This window comes from Arvicanthis niloticus, chromosome 6 (assembly GCF_011762505.2).
Source record: "Arvicanthis niloticus isolate mArvNil1 chromosome 6, mArvNil1.pat.X, whole genome shotgun sequence".
Lineage (NCBI taxonomy): Eukaryota > Metazoa > Chordata > Mammalia > Rodentia > Muridae > Arvicanthis > Arvicanthis niloticus.
In genome coordinates this window covers 33,966,388-33,978,549 of record NC_047663.1, presented here as the reverse complement: position 1 = coordinate 33,978,549, position 12,162 = coordinate 33,966,388, and the positions used below count along the sequence as shown (strand labels likewise).

General features: G+C 46.7%; 1 protein-coding gene across 3 annotated transcripts; it reads left to right on the top strand.

Annotated features, from left to right (window-relative positions):
* Positions 1-4,834: 4,834 nt before the first annotated feature.
* Mrps23 (mitochondrial ribosomal protein S23) lies at positions 4,835-11,937 on the top strand. 3 transcript variants are annotated; one of them, XM_034508025.2, is made up of 5 exons: positions 4,835-4,995; positions 5,726-5,896; positions 10,252-10,329; positions 10,535-10,661; positions 11,069-11,937. In XM_034508025.2, exons 1-5 carry the CDS (start codon positions 4,952-4,954, stop codon positions 11,198-11,200), a joined length of 552 nt encoding a protein of 183 aa, XP_034363916.1. In that variant the 5' UTR covers positions 4,835-4,951; the 3' UTR covers positions 11,201-11,937. The 3 variants fall into 3 exon arrangements, with proteins under 3 accessions (XP_034363916.1, XP_076792165.1, XP_076792164.1); XM_076936050.1 differs by having other exon boundaries at positions 4,885-4,975; XM_076936049.1 differs by having other exon boundaries at positions 4,982-5,113.
* The last annotated feature ends 225 nt before the right edge of the window (positions 11,938-12,162 follow it).

Sequence of the window (12,162 nt, the reverse complement as noted above, 5' to 3'; positions counted from 1 at the left end):
TCCTTCTACTTCCTGCCAGTGCCTTCAACTAGAATCTATCTGGAAGCAGAGAGTGAGGGGATGGTGGATGCACCCCACATACAGGCTCCTGCAGTGCAGGGTAAGGTGAAGGGAAGCAGAGGCTGGCTATGATAAGCCGGCAAACAGGAGTGTTCAGTTTTTTGTTTGTTTGTTTTTTGTCTTTTTCTTGTTTGTTTTTTTCAAGACAGGGTTTCTCTGTGTAGCCCTGGCTGTCCTGGAACTCACTCTGCAGACCAGGCTGGCCTGAAATCAGAACTCAGAAATCCACCTGTCTCTGCCTCCCAAGTGCTGGGATTAAAGGTGTGCACCACCACTGCCTGTTGAGTGTTCAGTTCTTGCTAACTGATGCCATGGGTTGAACTGCCTCTCCTTCATTCAGTTCATAGAGTCAAGTTCTAACCCTAAGTCCCTGAGACTGTGTTTTTAAAGCAGCAATTGAATTGAGGCAAGCAGATAATGGTGGGCCTTAATCCAGTATGACTGGTGTCCTCATACGAGATTAAGACACACATATCTTTGCTCACAGCAAAGGCCATGTGAAGACGAAGGGAGTTGGCAGACATCTACAAAGTAAAGAACCACGCTACAGAAATACCCAGCCCCACCCAACGTGATGGTGTGTGCCTGTAATACCACTGCGGAGGGAGGCAGAGGTCAGAAAATCCCAGAATGTTTGAGGGCAGCCCGGGCTACAGAGTGAGTTTAAAGCCACTCTGTATATAAGGCTGTGTAGTGAGATTGTCCCCTCCTAGCCCCAAGACAGGGACTTAAATAGCCTAGCGTGGCCTCAAAGTTGCTTTGTCGCTGAGGACACCCTTCAGCTTCTGATTCTCTCGCTTCTGCCTCTGGAGACCTGGGATGACTGTTACGCACCATCATGTCCTGTTCCATTTGATGCTCTGCTTTGTGCGAACTACACAAGCACTCTACCCACAGAACTGCATTTCTGGACTCAGCCCATCTCTATAAACCACCACCGCAACCAGCATGGTGGTACACCCCTTTAATGCCAGCACTGGGGAGGCAGATGCAGGTAGATTTCTGTAGTTCCCAGCCAGCCAGGCTATAGAGACTGTCTATAAACGAACAGCAGCAGCAACAACAAGCAAGAGTCTGAAGAGAAGGCTCATTAGAACACACACTGCTCTTGTAGAGTCGGGTGAGAGCTTGTGTTTAAGTGCTAAGTGGAAAGAATGGGTCACTTTTCAAGGGGGGAAACCCAACAATTCCAGGTCTTGTACAGGCTTGCAATTCAAGCCACTCTAGAGGCTAAACTAGAGGGATTGAGAGTATAAGGCCAGCCTGGGCAACTTAGATCTTGTCTAAGTAAAATGTGAGAAGAGGGCAGGGGTAGGTTGAACTTAGCAGTAGAGTACTTGCAAGTGAGGTGCTAAGTTCACCGCATCTCCCATAAGGCCATCTGTGGGATGCCTTCAGCTGCACTCCCAGATGACCTCATAACAGTGACACCACCATGGGCCAGTTGCTGGCTAGCACTTACTGTGTGCCCTAACCCATCCCCTTCAGCCTAATCTAGAAGACAGGGAGCCTCGGCTCTCTGTTCTTTCTGTTCACAGCTACCCAACAACTTCATCTCCTGCTACGAGTGAACACGACTTGGGTGTGGACTTCTGATCAGCCAAGTCTCCGCATCCCCGAGTCCTCCTCTCCGCCCACCAATATTCTTTTCTTTCTGTTACAGAAAGGATTAAACATGGCATGGAAAGTTTCAAAGGCTCAAGATGGACCGCTCCAAGATAATTTAAACACACACACACACACACACACACACACACACACACAAACACACACTTGTAGTTTCTTCTGAATTGAGAAGTTTCATCTTTGACTTTCCTTCACGAAACTTGGAATAAACCTTTCCAATTCTTTCCCATCATGGGCTATGCTAGCTTACGGGAGTAAGCCTTGGAGGGAGGAGGGAAGTATGATTTTTTAGGCAAGGCTGGCAGATAGCTCTAGCAGACAGATTTAGACAGTTGTTGAGGGCCAGGAAGGTTATATTTAGCTAGGAGCATGTTTACTCTCTAGAGCTGACTACCCTAGATCTCAGGAACTAGGACCTTCACAGCCTTCACAGCTGACCTGGGGGTCAGAGTCTCTTTGCTTTCTTCATTTTTAGATTACACATATGGTTCTGGTTTATAGGTAGTGGACTTGAAGACACATATCTGTTTTTTTTTAAATAAATATATATTTATATTTGATATATGATATATTTATTATATATATCAATTTATATATATATATATATATATATATATATATATATATAAACACATACATACATTTTTTTTTTTCTGAAACAGGCTTTCTCTGTGCATCCCCTGGCTATTGGGAACTTGTTCCTTAGACCAGGCTAGCCTCAAATTCAGGATCCACCTGCCTCTGCCTCCCAAGTGCTGGTGTGCTCCACTACCACCTGGATGAATTATTTTATTTTTTTACTTTCCCCGCCCCCGTCACCATGTGTGTGTAGTACAAGTACGGCTGATGCCCATCAACTCCAGAGGCATGAGCTCTCCCTGGGGTTGGAGTTACAGGCTCTTGTCATGCTAGGAACTGAACTCAGGTTCTCTGAAAGAGCAATATATGCAGGTAACAGCTTTGCCACCTCTTCAGACTCTGTTCTGGAATCTTGAGGTAGCAGAGATGCCCACCTCTGAGGCCAGGCCTCGGATCACTGCATCTCCTGCTTATGAGGCCAGTTTTGTTAAGCCTTTGTCTCCCTAGCCTTCTGTTTTAGGCTAGTTAAGGTAGCACTGTTTAAGCTAGTTAAGGTGGCACTGTGGGATACAGGAAAGTGCCCAGGTTGGGCTGGGTTCAATCAGTTGCATATCAGACAGAGGTGCTTAAGTTTCTGTGGCTTTGCTTTCTCATCCATAATGAGGATGATAATAGCTACCCTGTGGGTGGGCAGAGTTATCTGTGAGATAACACAAGTGGCGACTTCTCTGAAAACTTTCGCTGCTTTCCTTTCTGGGGGCCTCCCTTAGAGCGGGAGGATTTTGACAGGATTTCACGATCTTTCCTAAGGACAAAGAAAGATAATGGGCTCCTTGGAGACCTCAATTTGCGTGATTCAAAACATCCATTGGGGGCATAGAGTTTACATATGAATACAAGCTCTCTACAAGGCAAACTCTGAGACTAGAATAAAGGAGGTGGGGGGAAACACAGCCCTGAATTCACCCTTACATTTTTGTCCTTGGGGATAACTGAAGTTCACAGTCCCAGATTTAATCCTCCTACACAAACACTGTGTTTTCCTCCCCACCCCCTTACAGGTTGGGTTCCCCCACCAAAGTATTTCTGCAATGTTTCATTTAACCATACACAAACCATGGACATTAATCTAGGTAGGTAAATACAGATGTTCTTAGCTTGTTAATTTTACTAGGTGCATAGGGTTTCATAGAATGCACAAACCCTAATTTTCCAGCCACTGATTTGTTTATTTTGAGATAGGGTCTCTCTCTACATAGCCTTGGCTTTTCTGGAACTCACCATGTAGGTCAGGCTGGCCTCTAATTTACAGATATCTGCCTGCATCTCAAATGCTGGGATTAAAGGCGTGTGCTACCACATCCTGTACTACTTTTTATTTAACGAGATATTTTGTTGTTGTTCTGTTTTTTTTTCCCCTAGGCAACATTTTTCTGGCTGTCCTGGAACTTGATCTGTACACCAGACTGGCTTCAAACTCAGAGATCGCCTGCCTCTTGCCCCCTGAGCTCTGGGATTAAAGGTATGAGCCGCCACCACCCGATCATATGATGAATTTTAATTAATTTTATGTGTATCAATATTTTGCGTGCATGTAAGTCTGTACACTATGTACATGTCTGGTGCCTGCAGAGTTCAGAAGAGGACATCAAATCCCCGGGAACTGGAGTGACAGGTGGCTATAAGTCATCCTGTGGGTGCTAGAACTCGAATCTGGATCCTGTCTTCTTAACTTGTTGAGCTCTCTCTCCAGCCCGATGTTTGTTTTTTTTTTTTTTATTTAATTTTTTTTTTTTGCTTGTTTGTGTTTTTGGTTTTTCGTTTGTTTGTTTAATCTTGTCACTACAATCAACAATGATGATCCTTGCACAAATACCCTGATGAAATTTCTACGGGGTGCTTCTCCTCGGAAGAACAGATATTCCTCCAAACCCATACTTTGAACAGTTTAACAGTGACAGACTACGTTCCCCAGATTTTTATTTTTTTTCTCCGAATGCATTAGTTCCGGACTCTCACTTCTTAAAACTCCAGCGCTAGCAGGCGGGCGAGTGACGCCTCCAGTGGAGGAATCGCTACTTGCAGGCAACTTTCCACTGAGTGCGAAAACCGACTGTTCCAGCGAGCCCCACTTAAGGTGCAAGGCCGAGGGAGGAGGCCTGAAGGCTTGTGTCACTTGGAAAAGTTACTTCCCTCCTCTTTGTGTCTCAGTTTCTTTCTGAGTAATGTGAGTGGCTAAGATTAGGTCCAGTCGAGCCTGGTGGCCTCAAATGTCAGACTGGCTACCTACTCCTGACTGTAGGATGTGCCTCATTCCCGCGAGCCCCACACTGTATTCCCTCCACCCTGCCAGGCCTGCAGGAAAGGAGGAAGCTTTGTAAAGTTAGAAAGAAGAAAGCAGGCGACACGATCTTTCCCCTGGACCGGTTGTTTACTACTCTTGCGCAGCTTTGGCGCACTCCCGCTCTTTTGGCTCGGGAATCGATTGTTCGTGTCTGAACCTTCCGCACGGAGTACCAGAGCGCTCCCGCTCAGCCCATCGTTTGCTTCTGCCTGGTTCCGCCCTCTGGATGACGTTAAGGCAGGACTGTGATCCTCGGCTCGGCCAGCAGCTTGTTCCCCCTTCACTTGCTTGCTGCCGCTTCCGCTTCCGGTGACAGCCAGCGGCTTTCTATCCCAAGTGGCGATGGCGGGGAGCCGGCTGGAAACGGTGGGGAGCGTGTTCTCCCGGTGCGTGCTCCGAGTTGGGCGAGGGCAGGGTTCCCAGCGGGTCACGACCCTCCTGGCATAGTCTGAGGGGACGCGGTTGCGGGTGTCCGAGCCGGGTGATGCCCTTGGCACGGAATCGGTGTGTTTGTCTACGTCCCCTTGGATTTCTATTCTGTCAGATAGTGTTCGCCACACCATTTCGGTGGAGACCCTCTACAATAAAGAGGCTGAAGGGCCTGACTGGACAGACTTTGCTTTTCTTCTATGGAACGGTGGGCGGGCTGGGGGGTTGGGACCCGTGCAAGAAGATTGAATGACTTAAAGCTCACGCACGTAATCTCGGCACTTGGGAGGCGAGGCAAGAGGATCTCCCTCCACAAGACCGGGGCTAACCTGGCATCGTAATGAAGTTCAAGCCAGTGAGGCTACTGGCGGACTTTTATCAAAACAAAAAGCCTGCGTGGACACGCTGTAATCCTAGCACTATGGAAGTGCAGGGAAGCACTAAATTCAAGGCCATCCTCGACTACTTTGCGTTTAAGGCTAGCCTAGGCTACCTGAGACCTAACCAACAGAACTTAACATTGTGGCCTTGCTGGGTTGCTGTGGGTATTGGCCATGCCTCCTCTAGGTGGGAGGTCCTTTTCAGCTCACCACTACCAGGCTGCTTGCTCTTTCCTTCGTTAAGTTGATTCAGAGGCTTTGGCAAGCTGTTATAACCGACTGACCTTGGTTCTGTTCCCTCCCTAAGGACGAGGGATCTGATGCGGGCCGGGGTGTTGAAGGAGAAGCCACTGTGGTATGACATATATAAGGCCTTTCCGCCTTTGAGAGAGCCTGTCTTCCAAAGGCCCCGTTTGCGATACGGCAAAGCCAGAGCTGCCATCCAGGACATCTTTTATCATGAGGATCAGATTCGAGCGTAAGTGTCTATCCGCTGTAGTAAGCAGGGCGCAACCTACCTTCAGAGAGGAAGGCTTATGTAGAAGTCAGGGGCTTGCTCTGTGGGCTTGGTCTGGTATAGCAAGTAAAACCATGATATCTCACTCCTCCCCTGTGGTGAGAGGAAACAGGTTCTAAGAAGTGGGATCTGGAGACCCCGAACTGACAACATTGCAGTAACGTGTCAGTTTACTGGCCTCTGTTTGGTATGAGGTACTTGATCAGCCCTTGACAACCATCAGTTCATAGACTTTATTATTCTAACCTTGTCTGCGAAGGCAGGTATCATTGCCTCTGTTTTATTCAAGAGAACTGTCGGGTTCAAGGAGGTTAGCCACCCATGGCTACTCCAGAGGGCGACAGATCTGAGAAATCCCATCTGACTCCACACTTAAGCTGGTGCTATCGCATTAGCGTCTTCGGAAGTGGAAGTAAGAGGACTATGGTCTGAGGATTTAATGTCTAACAGTGGTGCAGCCACTCTGGAAAGGATGCTTAGAAGGTCAAAGTACTTACAGTAATTGTTACTGAAAATCTGAAGGAAAGTGCTTGCCGACTTTATTTCTTTAGCATCTATTTCTTTTTTCCCTCTTGAGACAAGGTCTTGATCTTCCTGCTTCTGCCTCCGGAATCCTGGTGTTATAGGCTTGTATCACCATGCCTGGAGTATTAATACACACTTACTGTAGAAAACCGGGGCAGCACAGAGAAGAGCAGCGCACCCACCGCTCTCTTCTGAGGTAGTGGTTTGAGGGCAGCTCCTGGGACTTAGCTGTCACTTTGGAAACATTGTCCCTGTAATCTTGTTTAACATCACAAGACAAAATACTAATACCTCAGAGTTGTAAAGGTGAAGGAAGTACTGCTTTAAAGTATTTTGCTATTTTTAAGATTTATTTTTAATAACTTGTCTTTGTGTTGGTGCCTGTGAGTGCTGGCGCCCTCTGGAGGCCAGAGGTCTTGCAGTTTCTTTTAAATAGTGATTTATTTTTATTTTATGGGTATGAGAGTTTTCCTGTATGTTTATCTGTGTATCATGTGTGTTCACTGCTTGAGGGTGTCACATACCCTAAAGCTGTAGTTAGAGGCAGTTCTGAGAACCATCATTGGTCCTTTGGAAGAGCAGTACTCGTATGTAACTCTTGAGCCATCTCTCCAGTCCCCCAATTCTTTTTTTTAGCATATAGAAGTTGTTTATTTCATTTTACAAGTTTTCTCTTGGGCTTTCTGTCAAACACCACTCTCCATGTGTGAGGCGCTAAGATATGTGCTCCCATCTACGGCTTTTCTTCTTGTTGGCCTAATTGCCTTTATTCTTAGAGTGGGAAGGTCTTTTTCAGTAAATTCAACTATTTTATTTACTTATTATTAACCCAGGATAATCTTTAACTTCTAACCTTTCTGACTGACTTCTGCGATTTCAAGTATGTGCTACCACATCTGGTTTGTTGTTGCTGCTGCTGCTTGTTTTGTTTTCTTTCTTCCTTCCTTCCTTTCTTTCTTTCTTTCTTTATTTCTTTTTTTTATAATTTACCACATTTACTTGTGCATATGTTTGTGGGCATGCGTGTGGGATCAGAGGACAGCTTGTGGGTATTGTTTTTTTTTTTGTTTTGTTTTGTTTTGTTTTTTTTCCTTTTACCATGTGAGTCCCAAGAATTGAACTCATGTCATCAGGCTTGGGAGTAAGTACTTTTTACTCATGCAGCCATCTTGCTGGTCTCAGTCAAGTTGTTTTTTATTTACTTTCAAAGTGCTGATCAGGTGTTGTTGACACAAGTAAAAATATGTGTTCTTTAATTTGCTTTCCACTCTTTTTAAGTAATGTTGGAAAATGGACTTCTTCTCTTCTTCCTCTTCCTCCTCCTCCTCCTCTTCTTCCTCTTCTTCCTCCTCCTCCTCTTCTTCAGATTATATAGCCCACTTGTTTTTCTTTTAAATAGTAAAGAAAAATTCAGATGTCACACTATAGGTAGGCATGATAGCTCACACATGTCATCCCAGCATGTGGCAGGTGAAGCAGCTGGATCAAGAGTTTGAGGACAGCCTGGGTTACATAGCATAGCTCTGTTCCATACAACCAAGGGCTGTATTTCAGTGGTACAGTGCTAACTAGCATGTGTGAGACCTTGGGTTCTTCAGTCTCCAGTTCTGTCTCTCTGACACCCTAACCTAAGACAAGCAAAGACCAAACTTGCCTTGGACCATGTGCTGCCCCACTCATTGCTATAATCTCAGTGTCTAGCCCAGTTCATGGCCTGTAAGTTGTTTATAACCCTCTGTTGATGAAAACATCAGTGGCTTAATGACTGGATGAATCCACTGGGCTAGCTGAAGACACTGAACAGGCAGGCTGGAGAGTCAAGATTGAACTAGTTTTTTTGGTGTTTTGTTTTTTTGAGACATTTGTGAAACTTCGTACTTTAGTCTCCATAGTGTGGGGGTTACAGACATGAGCTATCTCCATAGTGTGGGGGTTACAGACATGAGCTATCCCCATAGTGTGGGGGTTACAGACATGAGCTATCTCCATAGTGTGGGGGTTACAGACATGAGCTATCCCCATAGTGTGGGGGTTACAGACATGAGCTATCCCCATAGTGTGGGGGTTACAGACATGAGCTATCCCCATAGTGTGGGGGTTACAGACATGAGCTATCCCCATAGTGTGGGGGTTACAGACATGAGCTATCCCCATAGTGTGGGGGTTACAGACATGAGCTATCCCCCATAGTGTGGGGGTTACAGACATGAGCTATCCCCATAGTGTGGGGGTTACAGACATGAGCTATCCCCATAGTGTGGGGGTTACAGACATGAGCTATCCCCATAGTGTGGGGGTTACAGACATGAGCTATCCCCATAGTGTGGGGGTTACAGACATGAGCTATCCCCATAGTGTGGGGGTTACAGACATGAGCTATCCCCATAGTGTGGGGGTTACAGACATGAGCTATCCCCATAGTGTGGGGGTTACAGACATGAGCTATCCCCGTAGTGTGGGGGTTACAGACATGAGCTATCCCCGTAGTGTGGGGGTTACAGACATGAGCTATCCCCATAGTGTGGGGGTTACAGACATGAGCTATCCCCATAGTGTGGAGCAGTCGTTGAAATCATTTCCTCTAAAAGCACAAGTGAGGGCTGTGAGTGTTTAATGGTCCTGGGCCTTTGTGGGGGACGATCAGGATGGTTTTGAAGGGCCAGTGAGATGGCTCAGTGGGTAAAGGCACTTGCTGCCAGGCCTGAGGACCTGAGTTCGAGCCCCAGGATCCACATGGTGAAAGGAGAAAATCCCCTCCCTAGATTGTCCTCTGACCTCTGCTCCCGTGCTGTGACATGCACCTCTGACCTCTGCTCCCGTGTTGTGACATGCACATACCTCCACACAGTTAGTAAATAAATAGATGTAACAGTTGTGTGACTGATCATACTAAATGTCACTGGGACACTTGAGGGGTTGTTAGATATTTTTATTACATTTTATTAAAATGGGGATGTGCATGTATGTACATGTATGAGTACATGCTACAGCATGCATATAGGACTCAGGACAACTTAATAGGAGTCCTCTCCTTCCACCATGTAGGTTCTAGGGATCAAACTCAGGGTTTTAGGTTTGATGGCAAGTGTCTCTACCTATGCCACCTCAAAGGCCCAACAAAGATTAATTTTTTGATATGCAGATTCTTCCCCAATTTCAAAGAAGGGGGGCTTTAACCCCTTCTTTGGGTTAAAGAATGTCGCTGGAGACTTGAAAATGGTGTAAGAGCACTTGCTGTGGAGTATAAAGACCTGAGTGTGAATCTCCAGCACCTGCATGGAGAGCTGGGCACACCCACATGTGCCTCTGACTTCCACATTGGAGGCAAGAAAGCAGATCCTGAGAGCTTGCTGGCCAGCCAGCCTAGCCAAAGTGCTGAGCGTCCGGGCCAGTGAGAGATCTGGTCTCAGCACTAAAGTGGAGAGCTGTAGAGGAAGACACTTGATGTCCTACTCTGGCCTCCACATGCACCTGAACACTCAGTGTGCATGTGACACACACACAAACACATGTGTTCGATGATACATCTGTAGTGTTATCTGTTGGTGAGGTATTTCTGAGTGTGGTGACACATGGATCCAGTTAGTGTTGTTCTCTGAGACAGGGACAGGGAAGTTGGTGGGGCAGAAGGAGGAGGGAGTGTTAGTTTTCCCTGAGGCTTCTTTGTCCACTTGGTGCATGCATTGCCCTTTGGCTTAGGCTCTGTAACGTGTCGGGGCCTAGCAGTTATTCTGTATTCCCTCTCTCCATTGCCTAGAATTGGAGATTCATATTGTTTCTATATTTCCTAGGAAATTCTTTTCAACCTATGGATCTGGTCACAAAGCTTTTGATCTTTTCAACCCAAACTTCAAGTCTACGTGTCAGCGGTAAGCATTTCCCAGGCCTGAGTAAATCCAGCTCCCCCTGAGGGTTAAGCTGTCGTTTTGAGGAGTTGTGTAGAGTTCTCCTTCAGGAGGGGTGCTTGAGGAGGGGTGTGCCTCTAGTCAGGTCTCTCTGGGCCCTGCTGGGTACTGCGTAGCAGGTGTCTCTATAGCCCCAACACAGGCCTAGTATGGGCTGTTTGGATTCCAGGTTTGTGGAGAAGTACCTAGAGCTGCAGAACCTTGGAGAAACAGATGAAGAGAAGTTATTTGTAGAAACGGGGAAGGCTCTGTTGGCAGAAGGCATCATTTTAAGACGAGTTCGAGAAGCAAGGCCTGTGAGTATCTAATTGTCAAAGCTGTATTGTTGGGCAGGGGTATAGCTCTGCAGTAGCATGTGTGCCCACTAGCACGTGAGCGAGCGCGTGTACACACACACACACACACACACACACACACACACACACTTCAATTGGCTTGTCTCTCTGTCCATAAAAGGGGTATTTTACTTTCTCAATCCTTGGCTAATGCCTTAAACTCTAGGTCAAATACTGTTGTATTGAATATACTGGGATTCTTTGGTCACTGCTTGGAACAAGTGGGCTGCTGTTAGGCTCTTGAGGATGTAGTTCTATAGACGTTTGTGTGCCTGGTCACTGGTACACTGGCAGCACCTGAGAGTCATGCTTGTTCCTGGTCTTATAAACAAGCTGGTGGTAGTCACAGTCTCTGCAAACCCTAACAGGTCAATGTGAGACTCCAAGCCTCGGTGGAAGGGAATGAGCCTCAGGAAGAAGATGGTCAGAAGCAGCGTGTGCAGGTGAAGCAGGAGCCAGAGACAGCTCCCTCTGCTCCCCGAGACCCTTCAGTGCACTGAGCATGCCCACCACTGCTGGCCTAAGCTGTCTGGACTCTGATGGTCTCCATCTCTCAGGCATGTGTGTATGCCTTCTCTTAGTTCCTGTTCCTCGGTCGTTATAAATCTCAGTATCGTGGTTTGAAAGCACCAGTTTTGTGAACTTTCATTTCATGACATGGTTAAATAAAGAGTTCTCCAAGGCTTACAAAGTAAATGTACTTGGAACCTGTAAATAACACCAGGAAACCTTTAAAGGTGCCTTGCCCTGGCTGTGGGCCGCCCACATCTGAGCTCACTGTGTTTCTCGTCTGGATCCCTCAGAGCCCTGCTTGGCCACATAGTGTGGTCTCTCAGCCAAGTGTCTACAGATGATGTTTGTACTTTCTGCTGTACAGCTATTGACTGCAGCTTGACAGGCATGGCAGAGGCTCAGCTGGTCCTGCTGCAGTAAGGCTGAGGGCCTGGTTGATGTGGACAGAGACCAAATCCAGTACTTGAATGCCACGGGTTGGGTTAATTGTGTTGGAGATGATTCGTATGAGCTCACAGCTCATAGACTGCCTAGAAAATGTTTGCTGAATGAATAAATGATCACACCTAGCTAAAGACTGATGTTTTTCTTAGTCTCTGGATTTCTAAGATGGCAGGGGTAGGGGCGACAGATTCAGATGGTCTTCCCCACAAACATCCTGCCTCCCTGATACTGCTTCATTGTATTGTGTTATACTAAATAAATGAGATACTGTTGTGATTCAGCTCTCGGATTTGTAGGTGGTTTCATCCAGCAGTCAAAAGTCTTATAGCCTCTGGCTTCTCCACGAAGTTCTGTTTGTTTTTGTTTTTCGAGACAGGGTTTCTCTGTAGCCCTAGCTGTCCTGGAACTCATTCTGTAGACCAGGCTGGCCTCGAACTCAGAAATCCACCTGCCTCTGCCTCCCAAGTGCTGGGATTAAAGGCATGCACCACCACCGCCCGGCTCC

What these genes read in the sequence shown, in the direction of transcription:
- Mrps23 (XM_034508025.2), top strand. Translation starts at nt 4,952, where the DNA reads ATGGCGGGGAGCCGGCTGGAAACGGTGGGGAGCGTGTTCTCCCG. An exon ending in GTGGGGAGCGTGTTCTCCCG is followed by an intron (nt 4,996 to 5,725) that starts GTGCGTGCTCCG and finishes TCCCTCCCTAAG; the next exon opens with GACGAGGGATCTGATGCGGG. An exon ending in CATGAGGATCAGATTCGAGC is followed by an intron (nt 5,897 to 10,251) that starts GTAAGTGTCTAT and finishes TATATTTCCTAG; the next exon opens with GAAATTCTTTTCAACCTATG.